General features: G+C 43.3%; 1 protein-coding gene across 2 annotated transcripts in view; it reads left to right on the forward strand.

Moving 5' to 3' along the window:
• The first annotated feature begins 9,100 nt into the window (after positions 1–9,100).
• The window catches only part of UTRN (utrophin), a 583,727-nt gene continuing 570,663 nt past the window's right edge, over positions 9,101–22,164 (forward strand). For both annotated transcript variants that reach the window (XM_084623224.1, XM_084623225.1), the window contains exons 1-2: positions 9,101–9,598; positions 11,142–11,308. In XM_084623224.1, the coding sequence (XP_084479350.1) occupies positions 11,230–11,308 (79 nt within the window). In that variant the 5' untranslated portion in view covers positions 9,101–9,598; positions 11,142–11,229. The remainder of the gene's footprint in view (positions 9,599–11,141; positions 11,309–22,164) is intronic.

Here is a 22,164-nt window from a genome sequence, read left to right on the forward strand (position 1 = left end):
CAAACACAGAGTAGTAGACAGTTCTGACCCAGAATGATGCCCCTTCTGTGTAAAACATTAAAAATAACTATTAAAATGTAAAGAGGAAAAAGATCCCACCTGATTAAAACAAAATTAATGTATTTACAGGAAAGGTTTAATGCTTTAACCTCTTTTTAAGTAACTGTCAGAATCAGTTTATTAGAGAGAGAAGGTGGGTGAGGTAATATCTTTTATTGGACCAACTTCTATTGGTGAGAAAGAAAAGCTTTTGAGCTTACACAGGGCTCGTCTCTGGGTCTGGGAGATATACTTAGGCCGGGTCTACACTAGGAATTTACTTTGGTATAGCTACGTCTCTCAAGGGTGTGAAAAATCCACACCTCCTGAGAGACATAGTTATACCAACCTAACCCCTGGTGTAGATCAGAGCTAGGTCAATGGAAGAATTTTTTGCGTCTATTGTTCTGGCAGGATCTGGTGTCACTTTGAGTTGGTGTGTCCTGTCTGTGGGGAACTTGCGTCTGATGATTAGGTTGGCAAAGTTGGGGGTGTTGTTTGAAGGCCAGAAGGGGAGGTTCAGGACGGATATCTTTCAGAATGGGGTCCCCATCGAGTATGGGTTATAAGTGTTTAATGATACCAGTGTGGAATGACAACTAGGGGTGTGTGGTCAGAGGGGGTTTAAGTGTATACAAACCCTCTGAGTATCATAGCTAACTACAAGGTGGAACAGATGGTTTAGCATAAGGAGTTAACACATATTTCAAGGGATCATTCAAGGTGAAGTTGCCCATAAACACCCCTCAAGTCAAGGTGGCAGTGAGGGAGGGAAGGGTTAGAGATTGATGTAATAAGCTATAAATCCAGTGTCTCTGTTCAGTCCATGATTTTTAACGTCCAGTAAAGTTATGAATTTAAGCTCCAGGCTCATCTTTTGAGGGTGTTGTTCAGATTGCCTTTGAGGATGAGGACTGAGAGCTCAGATATAGAATGATCACTTTGGGAAATGTGTTCACCTATCGGTGATCGGGTGTTTTTGTCTTTTATAATTTTCCTGTTGAGTTCATTCAAAAGAGTAGTGATTGTCTGGTTTCATCCACATAGTTGTAATTGGGACATTTTGTGTACTGGATGAGATACATCACATGTTCTAATAATAAGCATATGTAGGACACATGGGTCTTGAAAGGTGTGTTGTGGGCAGATGTGGATTAAGGTTTCCTGGGATCCTGGCCAGACCAAGTAGGTGGCTCTTCTCTGAACCCTTCTGCCTTCAGCCCCAGCCACAGCCCCATCCCTTTCTGCCCCTTCCCTGGAGGCGGGACCTGTCCCTGTTCCACCCAGACCCCCCCATTCTGCCCCCTACTGCAGCCCTGCAAACCCTTTTGCTCCCTTCTGCCACCCCCCACTGTGGCCCCAAGGCTGGAGAAGCCCTGTCCTCATGCAACGGCCCCAGTGCACAGTGGGGAGTGACAGTTCCTCCAGTCCCAGGACTGCAACGGGGGTTTGGCTTCCCCCTGCACCTTCCGTGCTTCTGTGGTGGACCAAGGTTGGGGCACTGCAGATTCTCCCACCCCACCCACCCAGCACTTCTGTTAGAGAGTGGGGTTGGGCACCGGGGCTTCCCCTGCCATCCTGTGGGGGGCACTGGGGCTTCCCCTGTCTGGGGGGGTTCTGCTGCAGAAGGAGGCTGTTGGGGGGGGGGTTCCCAATCCCGTGGCTTTTGCGGGGGACAAGGGCTGCTGGTTGGGGGGGGACACACATGACTTCCCCCATCCCACTGCTGAGTGCTGCTGCTGGGGAGCCGGGTCAGGGCTCGGGGGTTCCCCCACCCCATCCACCTGGCAGACAGGGCTCCAGGCTTTTGCTGCGCAGCAGTGGATTTTTTCCGGGGGCCCTTCAGTTGGGCCCAGTCAGCCCAGTGGCTAATCGGCCACTCGTTGTGGGGGGTGTTGATCATTTTAGCAGTGGAGATATGTCTGCAGGTTTTGTATCTATTGTTCTGGCAGGCTCTGGTGCTGCTTTGAGTTTGTGTGTCCTGGTCTGTGGGGAGCTTGCTTCTGATGATGAGCTTGGAGAGGGTGGGTGGTTGGTTGAAGGCTAGAAGAGGATGTTCAGTAAATTTCTTTCAGGATGTGGCCCCCTTTGAGTATGGGTTGTAAGTATTTAATGATACCCTATATGGGTGTGCAGTTGGAGGGGAGTTTATTTCCACACTGAAGCAGATTCTCTTGGGATATTTGGTTGACCCATTCAGTGATGCAATCTACTTCTCTGGTGGAGTATTCTTGTTTGGTGATGGTGATTTTAAGTGTGTTAAAGTGTATATCCCAGACTTTCTACTTGGAGCATATTCTGTGGTATCTGAGTGCCTGGCTATAGATTTCTTGGTGTGTTTGTGGTGGTTACTGGATCTGTGAAGATAGGTGTGGTGATGTGTGGGTGTCAGTTTATGAAAGTCAGGATATTGTAACTGGATGCTGAGAGAATTTGTAATGGGATATAGAGCCTTTGAATCCAGCCCCAGAGTGTAAGGACTGAAAATATTACCATCCCATGGCTCTTTGGTAACCTCTCTGAAGCGACTTTGATCATGTCACTCCAGTTTCCAAAAGACAGACCTCTTTCTCCATCCTTTCAGTGAAGATTTCCCTACATACATTAGGGCAGACTCAAACGTTGCTAGACTCATTGCTAATCCTAGACCTCTAGGTAGCAACAGAAGTGAAAAATTACTTCTTTTTCTTCCCCAGCTTGCTAGGATACTCCTTGCTCTTGGATAAGTATCGAATCATAGAGATCTATGTGTTTGTCATCTTTAGCTATTATATTCATGGAAGCTGTGTTCTGGAATTTTACTGAACAGGCACTGAAGGATAGATATTCAGTATACACTGGGAATTACTGGGATAATAGTGGAATTACAATACAGTATGTATGCAAACATTTGTTCATTTAGTAAAGCAGAATGCAAGCAGCAAAATGTGTTTCTGTATACGTGCAAGTTATTTTTTATTACTGATCTATCGGGGTCACATATAATAGACAACAAACAAACAAAAAACTCTAACAAGTTATCAAACTATACATATAGAGGTGTATATGTATATATTATGTACTATATAACACACCTATAGAGGTGTGTTATATAGTACATAATTATATTTTAATATAAATAATACATTGCATTTCTATAATGTCTGTAATTTGAGATCTGAGGATATCCAAGTGCTTCAAAATATGAATAATCATAAAACTGTAGGGATGTAGTTTAGTATTATTATCTCTGTTTTAGCGGTAGGGATACTGGGGCACAGAGAGATTAAGTAACTTGCCCAAGGTCACATAAGAAATCTATGGCAGACTCAGGAATAAAAGTCAGTTCTTCTGTTATGATTGTTATTATTTATATTGCAGTCGTGTGTAGGGGCCCAATCATAGATCAGGGTGCTAGGCCTTACACCATTAACAAAACTCTGTACCATACAAACTCAGAACAAAAAGACTGACTCCCTGTTCTGAGAGATTATTTTTCCTAAATTACCTTCTGCCTCTGAGTCTTGTGCGTTAACTGTAAGACTAGTACAGTATTTCTTTGACATGCAAGTTCTGAGCCTTCACTGTCTGAGATTTTATTAACATCACTGATAAAGGTGATAAAATCAGTGCTCTCAATTTCTGCACTATTCCCTGCTGTGTCCAGTGATCTTCCAGTATTGTGGACAGACTGGTTTTAATAATTTAAGGGGTGTGTGTGTGTGTGTGTGTGTGTGTACGTGCATGCGTGTGTCTTGTTGTTTGATCTACCTAACAAATGTTTCACATGAAAGAAAACATTGTGTCTCACTTCATTGTCTAGGGATGGAGGTGTCTAAGAGACTTTGCTACATTGGGGCCAATAGACACATTCACTGTGGTGACAAAGTACCTAACTTGTCTTTCTGGCCTGAAATCTACCACTGTTATTCAGTGTTTTTGCTGTTGGCAATGAATACCAAGTCTCTACCAGGGTAAGTATGAATATATCCCGCTTCTCAGTGTCGACTGGCATTTATATCATAATAATTTTAAAATTATTTTTATTACATTAATATCTAAAGGCCCCAAATCAGGACTCCCTTGTACTAGATGCTCCACAAACATAGTAAGACACAGTCCTTGTCTTATACATTTTAAACAGGCAAGATAGTCAAGGGAGATGCTATATAAATACTTTGATTAATAATGTCACAACCGGTGTGCCTTCATGTTCTGTCAATACCCCATGAGTTGAGGTTCTCAATTTATGGTATAATGTCATTATATATGGAAGTAATGTTATAATGGTGTGAGACACAAAACAATCTGAGACTTTAACTGTTCTGCAAATATGTGAGACATGCCCAGGAGAATTAGCCCCCGTCTGGAAATTTTCAGGACAGCAAGCTCCTGCTCTTGATACACAAATCTGCATGAGTTTAATTGTTCTGTCATTTTTTAAAATCACTCAACATACAACTTTAAAATTAACTGTAAATGTGATTGTGCTCACAATAGCAAATCATATTAAAGTGAACTCAGGGCATTGTTTTTGTTGCAGTTGTTAACATCCCTTCACATTATTTACAAACTCATTCCACTTGAAGCTAGGACGCAGTAAATTATATATTTATAGCATCTCCCTTGCGTTTTATTTTGCCCCTCAGTAGTGTTATTCCACAGAACAAATGTCCAATGCAAACTCCTCCAGTCTCCTCTCCTGCTATTCCTCGCAGAGAGTTATTTGTTAAATTTCAAGAGAAAAGGAATCTACAGGAAGATCTTGAGGTGGAAGAATGAGGTAAATAGAGAATTGATAAATATTTAGAAAAGGATAATGAAAAGTGTCAGAAAATATATAGCGGAGGAGAAAACCCCTAGGCTGGAAAATTGTTGAACAGGTAGACTACAGATAGGGCCACCTTTTTAAAGCTAGACACATCTGGTGTGTCCACAAAGTCTAGCATTTCTACACTACCTGTCAGTTGCATGTACAAACTGGCAAAATTGTGTGCACCATTATCTCATTTGTGGCACCTTAGAGACTAACCAATTTATTTGAGCATAAGCTTTCGTGAGCTACAGCTCACTTCATCGGATGCATACTGTGGAAAGTGTAGAAGATCTTTTTATACACACAAAGCATGAAAAAATACCTCCCCCCACCCCACTCTCCTGCTGGTAATAGCTTATCTAAAGTGATCACTCTCCTTACAATGTGTATGATAATCAAGTTGGGCCATTTCCAGCACAAATCCAGGTATGTAGATTGTAATGGATATTTACCTTCAGTCCTTTTGGTACTTTGCTGCAAACTGAAGTTCTAAACAAAGGACTGAATGACCCATCCAAGCTGTGGATGTACTCCAGAGACTTGATTTGAACCTGCAGTTTATTCTATCGCTGCTACAAGCCTGAACCAAGAACTTTGTCATTACTACTAACATGGCTGTTACTCTGAAACCTGTCATTATGCAAGGCACTGCATTTAGCCGTATGGAGTGGGAATCTATCAACTGCATGAAAAAACTTGTACAGATACAGACAGACATCTTCTTCCTTTCCAAATGCAAACAGATGGACATGGTACCAAAAGGACTGAAAGTAAAAAATCCATTACCATCTACATACCACACAGACTATGCTGACAGCTTGTGCCACACGCTCTCAAAGAAACTGCGGAACCACCTGATCGACATCCTCTACAGCAAACAGGGAAAGATAAAGAATGAGCTCTCAAAAATGGATACTCTCATAAAAAACCAACCTTCCACACAAACTTCCTCATGGCTGGACTTTACTAAAACTAGACAAGCCATTTACAACACACACTCTGCTTCTCTACAAAAGAAAAAGGACACTAAACTTTCTAAACTACTACATGCCACAAGGGACCACAGCAATGGTTCCCTCAACCCACCCAGCAATATTGTTAACCTATCCAACTATACTCTCAGCCCAGCAGAAGCAGCTGTCCTATCTCGGGGCCTCTCCTTCTGCCCCTCCACCCCCACGAACATGATACAGTTCTGTGGTGACCTAGAGTCCTATTTTCGACATCTCCGACTTAAGGAATATTTCCAACATACCTTTGAACAACATACTAATCCACAGAGACCTCCCTACCAACACTACAAAAAGAAGGATTCTAGGTGGACTCCTCCTGAAGGTCGAGACAGCAGATTGGACTTCTACATAGAGTGCTTCCGCCGACGTGCACTGGCTGAAATTGTGGAAAAGCAGCATCACTTGCCCCATAATTTCAGCCATGCAGAACGCAATGCCATCCACAGCCTCAGAAACAATTCTGACATCATAATCAAAAAGGCTGACAAAGGAGGTGCTGTCGTCATCATGAATAGGTCGGAACATGAACAAGAGGCTGCTCAGCAGCTCTCCAACACCACTTTCTACAAGCCATTACCCTCTGATCCCACTGAGAGTTACCGAAAGAAACTACAGCATTTGCTCAAGAAACTCCCTGAAAAAGCACAAGATCAAATCCGCACAGACACACCCCTGGAACCCCGACCTGGGGTATTCTATCTACTACCCAAGATCCATAAACCTGGAAATCCTGGGTGCCCTATCATCTCAGGCATTGGCACCCTGACAGCAGGATTGTCTGGCTATGTAGACTCCCTCCTCAGGCCCTACGTTACCAGCACTCCCAGCTACCTTCGAGACACCACTGACTTCCTGAGGAAACTACAATCCATCAGTGATCTTCCTGATAACACCATCCTGGCCACTATGGATGCAGAAGCCCTGTACACCAACATTCCACACAAAGATGGACTACAAGCCGTCAAGAACACTATCCCTGATAATGTCACGGCTAACCTGGTGGCTGAACTTTGTGACTTTGTCCTTACCCATAACTATTTTACATTTGGGGACAATGTATACCTTCAAATCAGCAGCACTGCTATGGGTACCCGCATGGCCCCACAGTATGCCAACATTTTTATGGCTGGCTTAGAACAACACTTCCTCAGCTCTCGTCCCCTAACGCCCCTACTCTACTTGTGCTATATTGATGACATCGTCATCATCTGGACCCATGGAAAAGAAGCCCTTGAGGAATTCCACCATGATTTCAACAATTTCCATCCCATCATCAACCTCAGCCTGGTCCAGTCCACACAAGAGATCCACTTCCTGGACACTACAGTGCTAATAAACGATGGTCACATAAACACTACCCTATATCGGAAACCTACTGACCACTATTGCTACCTACATGCCTCCAGCTTTCACCCTGACCACACCACACGATCCATTGTCTACAGCCAAGCTCTGCGATACAACCGCATTTGCTCCAACCCCTCAGACAGAGACAAACACCTACAAGATCTCTATCAAGCATTCTTACAACTACAATACCCACCTGTGGAAGTGAAGAAACAGATTGATAGAGCCAGAAGAGTTCCCAGAAGTCACCTACTACAGGACAGGCCTAGCAAAGAAAATAACAGAACACCACTAGCTGTTACCTTCAGCCCCCAACTAAAACCCCTCCAACGCATTATTAAGGATCTATCCTAAGGACCTATCCTGAAGGATGACCTAACATTCTCACAAATCTTGGGAGACAGGCCAGTCCTTGCCTACAGACAGTCCCCCAACCTGAAGCAAATACTCACCTGCAACCACATACCACACAACAGAACCACTAACCCAGGGAACCTATCCTTGCAACAAAGCCAGTTGCAAACTGTGTCCACATATCTATTCAGGGGACACCATCACAGGGCCTAATAACATCAGCCACACTATCAGAGGCTCATTCACCTGCACATCCACCAATGTGATATATGCCATCACGTGCCAGCAATGCCCCTCTGCCATGTACATTGGTCAAACTGGACAGTCTCTACGTAAAAGAATAAATGGACACAAATCAGATGTCAAGAATTATAACATTCATAAACCAGTCGGAGAACACTTCAATCTCTCTGGTCACGCGATTACAGACATGAAAATTGCGATATTACAACAAAAAACTTCAAATCCAGACTCCAGCGACAGACTGCTGAATTGGAATTCATCTGCAAATTGGATACAATTAATTTAGGCTTGAATAGAGACTGGGAGTGGCTAAGTCATTATGCAAGGTAACCTATTTCCCCTTGTTTTTTCCTATCCTCCCCAGACGTTCTTGTTAAACCCTGGATTTATGCTAGAAATGGCCCACCTTGATTATCATACACATTGTAAGGAGAGGTTTCAGAGTAACAGCCGTGTTAGTCTGTATTCGCAAAAAGAAAAGGAGTACTTGTGGCACCTTAGAGACTAACCAATTTATTTGAGCATGAGCTTTCGTGAGCTACAGCTCACTTCCTGTAGCTCACGAAAGCTCATGCTCAAATAAATTGGTTAGTCTCTAAGGTGCCATAAGTACTCCTTTTCTTATTGTAAGGAGAGTGATCACTTTAGATAAGCTATTACCAGCAGGAGAGTGGGGTGAGGAGAGATTTTTTTCATGCTTTGTGTGTATAAAAAGATGTTCTACACTTTCCACAGTATGCATCCAATGAAGTGAGCTGTAGCTCAGGAAAGCTTATGCTCAAATAAATTGGTTAGTCTCTAAGGTGCCACAAGTACTCCTTTTCTTTTTGAGAATACAGACTAACACAGCTGTTACTCTGAAACCTGTCATTATCTCATTTGTACATGCAAATGTGTGGTTTGGATGGGCGTCTCTGAATATGCAGGTTTCAGAGTAACAGCCGTGTTAGTCTGTATCCGCAAAAAGAAAAGGAGTACTTGTGGCACCTTAGAGACTAACCAATTTATTTGAGCATAAGCTTTCGAGAGCTACAGCTCACTTCATTGGAGTCAGTTGCAAACACGGCCTCTAACCTTCACCCACTCCGCAGGGGGAGAGCGACCGCCCCAAAAAGGAGGGCAAGCAGAGGCTGGGCTGGGGAGCTGGGTCTGGCGCCCCGTGCCGAGGATCTCCGAGGGCTGATTGCCAGGGCAGGCGGTCACATGACGCTGCCACGCCACTTTCCCATCGCCAGCTTGCAGCAGCCGCCGCCGCCACTGCTCTAGCCGGAGGGCGGGGAGAGGGGAGCTGGGAACAAACAAAGTTCCAGGCGCAGCAGCAGCTGGGAGCACTCGCAGCCCGGGCGCTGCCTGTCCCGCCACCTCTTGCTCGCTTGCTCGGAGGGAAGCAGGCGCGCGCGGTGAGCGCCAGCCCTGCCCGGAGCCTCAGCGCCGTCGTGTCTCACCTACAAACAAAGGGGAAACCCCGGGGGCCACAGCAGCAGCTTGTACAAAAAGTTGCTGAGAGCCCGTCTGCAAAGGGGGCAGCTGGAGCCGCTTCCTACTGCCGAGGGACGCGGCGAGAGGGCGGAGGAGGCGGTTCGGGGGTGGGAAGGCGAAGCAGGAATTCTTCAGCTGGAACAGCTTTTTTTAAAAATTTTTTTGGTTGTTTTGTTTTGCACCCGCTGCCGCTTGTCCCGGCCCCGGCGGTGGGAAGCCCGGCCGGGCGAAGGGGAGAGGAGCTGCAGCCCGGGGTGCTTCACGCCGAGCCCGAGCTCCCTGGCCCCGGGCGTGGGGTGCAGCGGGGGCTGGGCGCGGCGTGCAGGAGGTGAGTGAGAGAGCGCTAGCCCGGGGGCGGGACGCCGGCGCCTCCGCGAGGAAGGGGATGGGGGTGTTGTGCCCAGCTCCGGAGGGGTCCTGGCCGAGCACTCCCCCTGCGGGACTTGATTCCTCTCTCCCGGCGTGGGGAGCCGACAGCCGCCCAGCCCCGGGTGCGCGGGTGGAGAGAGCCCCCGGCACGAATGGGGGGTGGGGGTGGGGTAACGACAGCCAGACCCTTGGAGGGGAGCCAGGGCTCACACCCTGCGTGTGGGGCCGCGGGCGGCTCGCTCGGAGCTGCAGGTGCCGTTCCCACCCCTCGCAGCGGGGCTGGGGCGCGCGTGGGAAGAGCAATGCCCATAGCATGGTGCCCGCTGCTGGTAACGGCCTGTGGGGTTGGCAGCAGGTCCCGAGGCAGGGCCAGGGCGACGCCTGGACCCAAGGGGGTTTGGCCCCTCGCGGCTCAGGGGCCCTGCGGGCTGTGGCCGCTCTAGCGCCGACCGTGGGGGAAGATACAGCTTGGGACCGTAGGTGTAAAGGTTGCTCCGGGTCACTCGGGGGCGGGGAGGGGGCAGGTGGTCGTGTGCCAGCCGAATCCCACTTGCAGCCCGCATTGTTGTTGCTCCAGTGATCTGATCTCTTGTTTGGTCACTTTCCTCTCCTCCCACCCAATGTGTTAAAATTGTTTCTCAGCACATAGCATCTTGAGGCTACTTCTTTCTCTCTTCTCCTCTCGCTCTCTGCAGGTGTCATTTAGATGAAAACACGTTTGTGTGTGTGTGTGTCGGGGGTGGGGAAAGAGATGTGATTTAAGAAGAAAAAATCACGTTCTTCTTTTATGTTATGTGTCTAAACTCCGTAGGAGACAAGTAACTGAACCCCCTATATAACTTGGTGAGGAATATTTATATAAAGTTTGGGAACCTATCCAGGCTCTGGGGTAGAGGGCAAACTGCTTCCTTTATAATTTGCACACCAGTAAGGGTTAATCCAGCTCGTCTGAGTTTTTCTGTTTTGTGGAGCGGGACTAGCAAGTGGTGAGGGTAATGTTCTTAATAGTGGTTTGATTAGTGTTGCATTGGAAGAAATGTGGAACTGATTTCCAAATACCTAAGATTTTAAAAGTTAGGTATACAATGTTGATAGTCCAATTATGACAAGCTTCATAATTCTTGATCTTTGCCCCAAAGTCTGTCTTTGATGTCCCAAGTAAATTTAAAGTGTAATGACTTCACTTTCATTTCACTTGTATGTTTTGCACTTCCCAGTAGACTAACATTAAGCAGTTTCCTTGGCTGTGTTTTTTCTTTCTGACTTGTACTCGGAGTAGAAAATAAATTTGAATCTTTGTTTGTTATGTTAAAATGTTCTTTAATTGGAAGAGGAACAGAACTTTTTAATGACCGTGATATTTATAACATTTGATATACACTGAAAACATGTATGAATGTCAAGCATATACCATTGTTCACCTGTATAGAGTTTAATAATAATTTCTGGTTTAATATATGGAATGATCAATTTTTAACTACTTTTTTCCTTCTATATTTTAGGTATTAATGGTAAACCAGTCCTGTACATAGGAACTGTTTTTGGAAGGGTTTAGAGTATACCAGCGAAGAACTTCAAGGCTGTACAAGAATGGCCACGGTTTCAGATCAAGAGGAAGGACCTGGTGGAGGACACAATGAATTCAGTGATATCATTAAGTCCAGATCTGGTAGGTTGCAGAAAAGCAAAATTGTATATCTCTTTCTTTATAGACCATTGATTATGAAAATGCATCACATAATGTGAGACAAACTGTTTAATTGACAAGTTCCTAGTCTCTGTTTGCCAGAAGCTGGGAACTGGCCACTGGGGATGGATCACTTGGTGATTACCTGTTCTGTTCATTCTCTGTGGGGCACCAGGCATTAGCCACTGTCGGAAGATAGAATACTGGGCTAGATGGAGCTTTGGTCTGACCCAGTAGGGCCTGTTCTTAAGTTCCTGCGACTTTTTTTGTCTTTCTGTATGTTTGTGTAGCGTCTAGCACACGGAGGCACTGATTCTAACTGGAGTTTATTGATACAACTGAAATGTGTGTGTGTGTGTATGTATAAAAATAATTGGATATCTCTACATTGGTAACCAAATCTTTTTATTTAAGCTCCACCTCCTGCATTATAATTACCTCTGCTTTTGTAAATAAGCATGTGTTTAAATAAGTGCGCTTATGCAACCAAGTTTTGGCGGCTGCTTCTGTGTTTATTTCAAGCTGGGGAGAATGGCTATTACAGGGTTGCAACACTGTAAGGTGCTTTACATGTTTAATAGTACTCTGTAAAAATTAATCTACTTTTTTTGATCTGCTGCTGTTGTCTCACTTTAGCACCACAGGTGTGTCTTGCACCAAAACCATTTGTGTCAAAGAAACCAGTTTCTGGCTAATGTTCTTTTCAGAACTATTTTTAAATGTTCTGCTTATGGGTCCTTTTGTAGTTCCTATCACTTTTGTATGTGAGTGCTTCACAGACATTAATGAAGTTATTCTTAAAATATGTTTATGAAGTAGGGAACTATTATTACCCTGTTCTACAGATTGGTGGCACAGAAAGGTGAAATGACTTGTTTAAGGGCACCCAGGAAATCTTTTTGCAGAACCAAAAACTGAATACGCTCCAATCCCTAATTCAGTGTTTTATCCTAAAGGCTATCTTTTTCTCTCCTAAAGGCAGACGATTTGATATCCACAATGTAACAAACTGGAACTTTTCCAATTATTTATGAATAGTAACAAAATGGCTTCGTAATTACAAAATATATTTGTGTCCTAGTGCAAATGCAGATAGATCAGACTCAAAATTATGTATATGCAATTAGTATAATCAGGTTATTTATCTCCATCTATCTATCAAATTAAGTAGGATATAAATTTGGGACCAGATCCAAAGGCCATTGAAATCAATGGCAATCTTTTAATTGATTTCAGATGTCTTTGCATCAGGCCTTTGGTGAAAACAGCTTAGTTTTAGGAATCTCCACTTTTTTTTTCTTCGTAGTGCACAAGTTCAGAGTGTAGAAAATTTTTCTTAACTTCTGGAAGTGCAGTTTGTGAAACAATATTTGTGGTTTCATTCAGATATTTTCCAAATTCTGGACTATATTTGACCTGGTTGGAAATGTCTACTATAAGCCAAGGAGTCTGGGTTGGTGAGCACCTGTTTTTTTGTGTGTGTTTTGTGTAGCTCACGAAAGCTTATGCTCAAATAAATTTTTTAGTCTCTACGGTGCCCCAAGTCCTCCTTTTCTTTTAACAAATACTGTAATTTTTGCAGGCATTTTGCGGAATCATTGCTGTATTTCATGAGTCCTCTGTATAAATAGAATGTGCTGTAATTTCCGTTCTGATATGGACCTACACCTATCTACAGTAGGCCTTTTTACTTCTCTCATCTCATAAATTAATTATATATTTAAGATCTGTTTATACTAAAATCAGAAGTGACTTAATTCAACTTTAGCCTAAATGAAAAATGGGATTTTTTTTTTTTAAATCCTGTTTTCAAAACCCCTAAGGACTAAATTTGGCTCTCAGATATGCAGCATGCATCGCTACACATTTTAAAGTTAATTATTACACTACATAGCTGAGATCTGAACCAGCCCCTCTAACTAAGCCTGTAGGAGTGATTTTTTTTTTTTTAATGAGAGGGACATAATCTATCCAAGTATAGACAGCAACAAAGTAAAGGCTAATTGCCAGGTTTAAAATATATATTTTGCATACTTTTCCCCTCCTCTTACCCACTGAAAAAAGAAAAATGCTAAGTTAAAGCGATATTCATGTTGGCACTTTAATGGGAAAGAACCCAGTGTTCCATTTATCATTTGTATTTTCAGTTTGGGTTGCTGTTCATGATAGAGATACAAATGGTCAAAGTTCAACAAAAATATTACTGTAAAATAATTCACTTCTCATAAAATGCTCCCTAATTATTTGTAACAGCTGACTTCACAAATATATTTTTGGGAGGATATGGGATGGGACAAGATAGAGATTAGAGATGTAAGTATGCATGCACAACTTTTCATTAATAGTGGAAGCAAGAAAACAGCTGCTTGTCAGAATTTTCTTTATAAGTCAATTTAAATTTTCAGAATATTTGTTTAAAATGTCTCATTACTGTAGTGCAGGTTTTTTTTTAATAGGCATTTTAAAAAAGCAGCTACTTTGAGTCCTCTGTGGGAGGGTAATATATAGTGCCACTTATAAGTAGGATTGGCAGAATTCAATCTTTCTATTTTTTATAATTTTGACAAATATCAGTGTGTACTTTAAAGCATTTTTATCAATTTACATTTTCACTGTTGTGGAAAAGCGTTGGGGGAATCACACAATGGGTAAGGGCCAGACAATAATAAATGACCATAGACCCTGAGGTTCAAAAAGTTAAACTTTTTTCCAACTTTTCTCCCATTCATTGTTTTTGTTCTTTTTCTAACTAAACAAAGCTGCCAGACAAGATGTTTAAGATGCCTGGATTATTTTAATAATTTAGGGAGCAAAATTTAGCCGTGAAATAGTAACTTGTGTTCAGTGGAATGTCCAGTATTTCAAAAAGGGGGCAGCAAGGAAAGAATGCAGACCAGCAAAAAGTTTTCGCTGCCTGTGAGTGGATAATATAATCCTCAGAAAACAATCAAACTGAGTACATGACCAATCTTTGTAAGATTTGCTGCTTTAATTAGCTGGCTTTGGAAAATTCCGAAGCAGATCGTATGAATGCATAGAAAATTATAGAAATAGCTATTTGAGCTAAAATGGTGTTTACTCATGATAATTTATTAAAATATGTCAGGCCTTACAGATCTGCTAGGATATGTCGCATGCGTAGCAGTGCATTTGTCTTCTGTTATTTCTCAATATTACGGAATTAAAAATGAACTAGAACTTACTTTAAATATACAATTTTAAAGAAAAACTTAGAAAAATAAGTGCACTATACAGTTGGAGGATGGGAAGAATGAATAATCTGTAGAAATACCATATGATATGTATTTGCCATAAAAGTACAAAAAACTAAGTACTAAAAAATAAGATGGAACAATTTAAAAACGTTGTTTACACAAAGAAAAAGAATCCTGGGTTACACAGTTTCATAACCAATTTGCAGGGGGATGGATCTTTTTATATGCCTACCTTTTAAAAATAAAACCTTAGTGTCTGCGAAACTGTATCATAAGAATATTTGGAAAAATATTAACGTTTATAGAAAAGTTTTAGTTCAAGATCTAGTTCTGTCATTCAAAGATTAAATTCACTGTGCATGGGAATTCTTGTACGTTCAGATTGTGAGGGTGGTACATCATATTTTTGGATTAGTAAGACCTACCCAGTACATAAATGGCTTTAAACACATTATTGAATGCATTACCAATACTGTCTTGTTCAGTAAGAAAGCATATTCTAAGACAGTGATACAAAGGCCACAGAAGTGCAAGTCATAAATGCTTGAGAATACCCTAGTTTGTTTGACTAATCATAAACACATTTGGTTTCATTCAGTAACCTTTCTTGTAAAGCATAATACTAAAGAGGAATCTTTTGAGGGTGTGAGGTGTTGTGGTTTTTTTTTTAAAGTATGTCTGATTAGGATTTATTAGTTATAATCAAATTTTGGGAGAGAGTCTACATAGACTAGACAAATATAGGCACATACTCTGATTAGATAGTGTATTAAAGCTGTTTTGCATAATGGATTTTATTTTTTTTAAATCTATTGTATGTTTAGAATAACATATGATTGTGACCAAAACTATATTGAGAAATAACTATTTTAACGCTGGCAACTACATGGAAGCCAACCCAAGGTTTGCAGAAGAACTGTATTTACTGTTAACCTCTCTTCTTAGGGTACATCTACAGTATGAAATTATTTTGAAATTATTCTATTGGAATTTTTGGAAGCAATTTTTATACATTTGGTCTTTGTGTCCCCACTAAGCGCATGAATTGGGCGGCGTGCATCCACAGTACTGAGGCTAGCATCGAATGTCAGAGCGGTGCACTATGGGTAGCTAATCTGCAGTCCCTGCCACCCATTGGAATTCTGGGATAAGCTCCCAGTGCATGATTGGGCAAAAACAGTCTCGTGGGTGTTTCTGGGTGTGTCTCAGTCGCTCCTCCCTCCGTGAAAGCTATGGCAGACCATCATTTCGTGCCTTTTTGGCGTGCAGATGCCATACTGCTTTCAGCAGACGGTGCAGTATGGTGCACCACTGCTCTCCTGCTACTATGAATCCACCTCACATTTCCTCTCGTCTTCCTATGTAATCTCTATAATATCTACTTTCTTTTCCTCGTCAACTGCTTCTGCTGCCAACTCTGCTCAGCCATCGTGAACCGAGCAGCACAGCTTCTGCTGCCAACTCTGCTCTCCCACTCTTGCTGCGCTACTGAGCCTCTCCATGTTGTCTGCCCTGGGCTCCTGCCTCCTTGAAAGCTACCGAAGACAACCATTTCCCACCTCTGTTTGACACTTGTGAACTTGAACAGCACCTCTTCCGCTGCCACTCTGCTCTCATACGTTTCACACCCTTTTTCTAAGATTACCCTGCAGGCACCATAGCGCGGCAAGCATGGAGCCCATTCAGGTCTCCACTGCAGTTTTCACCATTGTAAATACCTCGTGCATTAACCAGCAGTACGTGCAATACTTGCAAAACCAGGTGAGGAAGCGATGACCGTGCGATTACGATACTGATGAGGACAAGGACACAGATGTTCCTAGAAGCACGGCATGTGGTGATTGAGAGATCATGGTGGCGTTGAGCCAGGTTCATGCTGTGGAACGCTGATTCTGGGCCTGGGAAACCAGCACAGACTGGTGGGACCACATAGCGTTGCAGATATGGGATGATTCCCAGTGGCTGCGAAACTTTCATATGCGTAGGGCCACTTTCGTGGAACTTCATGACTTGCTGTCCCCTGCCCTGAAGCACAAAGACACCAAAATGAGAGCAGCCCTCACGGTTGAGAAGCGAGTGGCCATAGCCCTGTGGAAGTGTGCAATGCCCAACAGCTACCGGTCAGTCGCGAATCGGTTTGGAGTGGGCAAATCTACTGTGGGGGCTGCTGTGCTGCAAGTAGCCCATGCAATCATTGACCAGCTGCTATAAAGGTTAGTGACTATGGAAAATGTGCAGACCACTGTGGATGGCGCTAATGTACTGGGGTTCCCTAACTGTGGTGGGGCGATAGGGATATGTGTTCCGTCTATCTTGGCCCTGGCACACTGCTGCGGCCAGTACGTAAACTGCAAGGGGTACTCTTCCATGGTGCTGCAAGCACTGGTGGATCACAAGGGACCTTTCATCGACATCAACGTGGGATGGCTGGGAAAGGTGCATGACACTCGCATCTTCAGGAACTCTGGTCTGTTTGAACAGCTGCAGGAAGGGACTTATTTTCCAGACCATAAAATTACTGTTGGGGATGTTGAAATGCCTATAGTTATCCTCGGGGACCCAGCCTACCCCTTAATGCCATGGCTCATGAAGCTGTACACAGGCACCGTGGACAGTAGTAAGGAGGAACTACAGGTTGAGCAAGTGCAGAATGGTGGTAGAATGTGTGTTTAGATGTTTGAAAGCGCGCTGGCGCAGTTTACTGACTCGGTTAGATCTCAGCACAACCAATATTCCAATTGTAATTGCTGCTTGTTGTATGCTCCACAATATCTGTGAGAGTAAAGGGGAGACATTTATGGTGGGGTGAGAGGTTGAGGCAACTTGCCTGGCGGCCAGTTTTGCACAGCCAGACAACAGAGCCATTAGAAGAGCGTAGCAGGGTGCACTGTGCATCAGAGAAGCTTTGAAAGCCAGTTTCATGACTGGCAGGGTATGGTGTGACAGTTGTTTGTTTCTCTTGAAATTATCCGCTCCGTGTGTGGTTAAAAAAAAAAAAAAAAGTCACAATGGTTTAAAAACAGTTCTTTATTATTTCTTGCACAACACATTGAGAGAAATGAGAAATAGACCGGGGAAGCGGGGGGAGATTCGGTTAGGGGGGTTGAGGGGAAGGGAAGGACAAGTCCGGAAACCAAATCAAAATGTAGGATATGTCAGCCTTCTGGTGCTTGTGTAATCCTCTGGGATTGAGTGTGTGGGTCCCCATAGCCTTCTTTCCCACCCCTGTGTTCTTGAACGTCTGGGTGAGGACGCTGTGGAAGTTGGGGAGGAGGGAGGGCAGTTACACAGGGGTTGCAGTGGCAGTCCGTGGTCTTGCTGCCTTTCCTTCATTGGATCCACCATACAGCAGAGCATGTCAGTTTGCTCCCCCATGAGCTTGAGCATAGCATCTTGCCTGCTCTCATCGTGCGCGTCCCTCCTCTCTTTGCGTTCATTGAACGCTTTATGGGACTCCGCAGTTGTTTGCCTCCACACATTCAGCTGGACCCTATCATTGCTGGAGGACTGCATGAGCTCAGCAAACATGTCGTCCTCAGTTCGTTTTTTTCCGCCTTCTAATCTGGACCAGCCTCTGGGACGGAGTAGATAGGGGCGTTGAAACATTTGCACCTGTGGGAGGAGGAAAAGGGAGGGTAGTATTTTAAAAGATACATTTTAGAGAACGAAGAGGACACTTTCTCAGTGCAACAGGCAATTTATAGAATGTGTGCTGGGTACTTTCTGTACAAGGTCCCATTTTGCTTCATACTGAAGTGCCTGCCCCTTTGGTGTGAGTAAGCCATCACGGGCGGCAGGGCAACGGAATTCAGCTTGCAGGCAACCATGGTAAGCCCTAGGGGCATGCGGGGTTCTGCTGCTTCCGCATTCATTTCAATGCTTTCAAACTGCCGCGCCCCCTTTCCCACAGCAAGCAATGCCTGGTGGGCTTGCCATATAAAGAGGGCCTGCGGGCTCTCTGGGATGATTGCTTCACACAACCCCCGCACCCACCGTGTGGCTCTGAGGCTCTGAGCAGGGATGAGCCCTTTAAACTAAACGTGAACAGCCCAGCACAGCTGGGTTTCCCCACACTGCATGGCTCCTATCAGGCTCTCTCTCACCAGAAGTGCCTTCTCCAGGGTCATGGTCCGGGAGCCCGCCTTGTGAGTCGGGGGAGGCTATTGGCTCCAGCGTTAAGAATAGTTCCTGGTTGGGGGGGAAAACACATTCCCCACTTGCCACCTGTGCACTGTCGTCCTCTTCGTCCTCCAATAACTCATCCTCCTCGCTCCGTGCAACTCCCCCGTTGCAGGTGTCTGCAGACAGTGGTGGGGTAGTGGTGTCGTCACCCACTATTATTGCACGCAGCTCACGGTAGAAGCTGTATGTATGGGGCTGTGACCCAGAGCGCCCGTTCGCCTCCTTGGCTTTTTGGTACACTTGCCTGAGCTCCTTGACTTTTGTACGACACTGCTCTGTGCCCCTGGAGTAGCCTCTTTCCGTCATGGCCCTGGAGACTTTAGTGTACGTATTTGCGTGTGTGGGTGGTTTTTTGGAATGTAGTTCTGCTATAACCGATTCATCTCCCCAACATGCAATGACATCCAGTACCTCCTGTTTGGACCATGCTGGCGCTTGTCTGCGAATCCGGGACTGTGTGGTCTCTTGTGATGGTGGACTCTGCATGGTCGCCTGTGCTGATGAGCTCGCCACGGTGACCAAACAGGAAATTAAATTCAAAAGTTCCCGGGGCTTTTACTGCCTACCTGGCTAGTGCATTGGAGTTGACAGTGTTGTCCAGAGCAGTCACAAATGAGCATTCTGGGATAGCTCCCGGAGGCCAGTAACGTCAAATTGCATCCACAGTACCTGTAATCCGGAACTGCAATCTTGATTTTTACCGCTACTCCACTTGCTGAGGTGGAGTACAGAAACTGGATTAAAGAGCCCTGTAAATCGAAAAACTGTTTGGTCGTGTGGACGGAATCAGTTTTATTTTGAATTAACTTGGCTAATTCAAAGAAATAACCATGTACTGTAGAACAGTCCTTAGTGTGCAAATATTAGTTGTGTGGGGTGTGTGTGTTTGTTTTTTTTCTTGAAAAATGATAGCATATCTGTCAATTGAATGGTTATATTGTGTTTTTAAGTAAAATATTTACCATTTTATAAAGGGTATTCCAGGCATCTGGAGACATTAAATGGGCATAGCTCAAACTTTACATATGTCTGTATTATTCCTTAAAACAAAAATCATTTTAATGGATGTTTTCCATAACACAAACAATTTTTATATGTAATCTAGAATGTAGCTTTTTTTTTTTTTTTTAAAAAGAAGATCCTTTTGGAGAAATCTGTGCATTTGTGTTTGGTTTTCAAACAGAAGCTTTCAAGAAGGAAAGCAGGGGATGCTTGCTTTATTGTGTGTGGTGGGTCGGGAACAGTGCTGTAATCAGTGTGGTTTTTTTTTTTTTTTAAAGAACAGATTTTTTCTGTGATTAATTATGTAACACTGAGGAAAAACCCGCACTTGAAATCTGTCATGATAGTTTGAACAGTAATGTGTATATAATTAAACAGTAAGACAGACAGGCAAAACATTTCTGGAATATTACTGAGTGCCTCAGGTGCATTTTAAGGTACAAGAGTAGATTGGTAGGAGCTTAATTCTCCTGATCTAGCTTTCATTTTTAATTGTGGTTGACAGGGTCTTGGAAGAACTGATCTAAAAATTGTACTTTTATTTTGAGAGCTCTTTGGTGAGGATCACTTTTGGGAGTTGACGCTGTTGTTTGAAGAGAAGTATGACTGCTTCGTGAGGATATTTAGATGGTCAACGGCTGTTTTGCTAAGAGATCTCCCTGCCCTGGGACATGCTTTGAGAAGGAGACATGTTCATTCCATAGTTCTTGGATGTTGGCCCATAAAACAGTGACTGTTGAATATACTGTGTGCAACACATGTCCTAATTCTGTATCTAGATATCTATCTTTTTTTAAAGTGCAAAAATTGCCAGGTGAAGCAGCTATTGACTGACTGACTGATGTAGAGGAAACCAGCTGGTTATGGTATCACTTTGAGCATTTGCACATATGTACCACTGTAGCAATCAGAAACTTGTTAAACATTAATAAAAGAATTTGAACTAGAAGGGATTGGCCTGAATCCGAAGGTGACTGAAGTCAACAGACTCCCATTGATTTCAAATGGGCTTTGGATGAGGCCTTTTCTCACTGGGGCTTCTGATTGCTTAAATTTTTTTTGGTGGTTTAAATTCAAACTGTGGGTCTATAGCAAATTAATGGGGCCTTGTGAATTTGAAAATCACATCAGAAAATTTTACAGGCATTACTATTTCAGTAACCCCTGAGATTGCTAAAACTTAAGTTAGCAGATGCTTCTCTTTTTTTGTGTACGTATTCACTTTGTGTATAGTTATTTAGCTAGGGAGAAAATGGCTAACTGAAACAGACCTTATAAACATAAACAGGGGAGCAGCAATAGTTTTGTTATTTTAAAGGAATTTTCAAATAGTGCTTGATCAGAAACCTGGAACTTTTTAAAAATTGGTCCGTTAGAGTTGATCAATGTCCCTTAAATGCTGCTGCTACCTTATCTCTACCCCCAAGGACTCCACAAGGCTATTTCTCCCCTTTCAGTACAATATCCGATTGTTGCACAACAAAATTTTTACTGTCGTTCCTCATTTTTAAAAATAGACATTTGAGTCTTGTTATAGGATTGGGTTCTATCAGTGTGTTTTCGGCCAAAATCTCCTTACCCCTTGTCCTTATGCAGAATACTGGATGATTTCCACACTCTACTGTAGACAGGGTGTATTTCAGTTGTTTAGTATATGTATATGAATCTTTCAGGTTGAAAGATACTATATAAATGGTAAAATATTGCATTTAGCCTTTGTTGTATGGAACAACCTGTTTTGGTAGCTGTCATGACCTGTCACTAATATCTCATTATTTTGTTACTCCCCTGTATCAGTCTGTTGTGATTTGCCTTATATTTAGACTGTCCCTTCCCAAAGGAGCTTACAATCTTTTTGTTCTGTGTGTTGTACAGAAATCTGGTTTGATTTCACCTCTCTGAGCAGAATTTCCTACTTCCAAACCTGACTTGATTGCCTGGCTGAAATGAGTGGAAGGGTCGTGGGTACTGGATATCCTGGTCTATGACTGGCATTATGGTAATACAAATAAATAGCGGTCAGTGCATTAACAAATTGCACTCCCATGCAGGAGTGCTGTGATGGAGAGACAAAAACCAAACAAGCTTCACTGTATATTGCACTAGAATTGCAACCACTGAGAAGTTTGAGGTGGGGACAGGGAGGGTCCCTCTTCCTCAAATTCTTAACCTATTTTTGGTTCCCATCAATATAATTGCAGGTCTCATGTATTTTCACATCTCCTTCTGCTTTTAATGGCTACAGTGTCTTTACCACTGTTTTTGCGAGCCGTGAATCTTCATATCTAGCTTCTTTATTTCCTGGAATCGTATAAGTAATAGATTTTAAGCAAACATATTTCCCATATTTATGACAGACCGATTCAAAGGAAAGTGAAAACACAAGTATAGGTAACATGCCTGGACAGACCACTGACATTCTTTGTCAACCCTACCCCC

The sequence above is a fragment of the Lepidochelys olivacea genome (assembly GCF_965140295.1).
Source record: "Lepidochelys olivacea isolate rLepOli2 genome assembly, chromosome: 3".
NCBI classification, from domain to species: domain Eukaryota; kingdom Metazoa; phylum Chordata; order Testudines; family Cheloniidae; genus Lepidochelys; species Lepidochelys olivacea.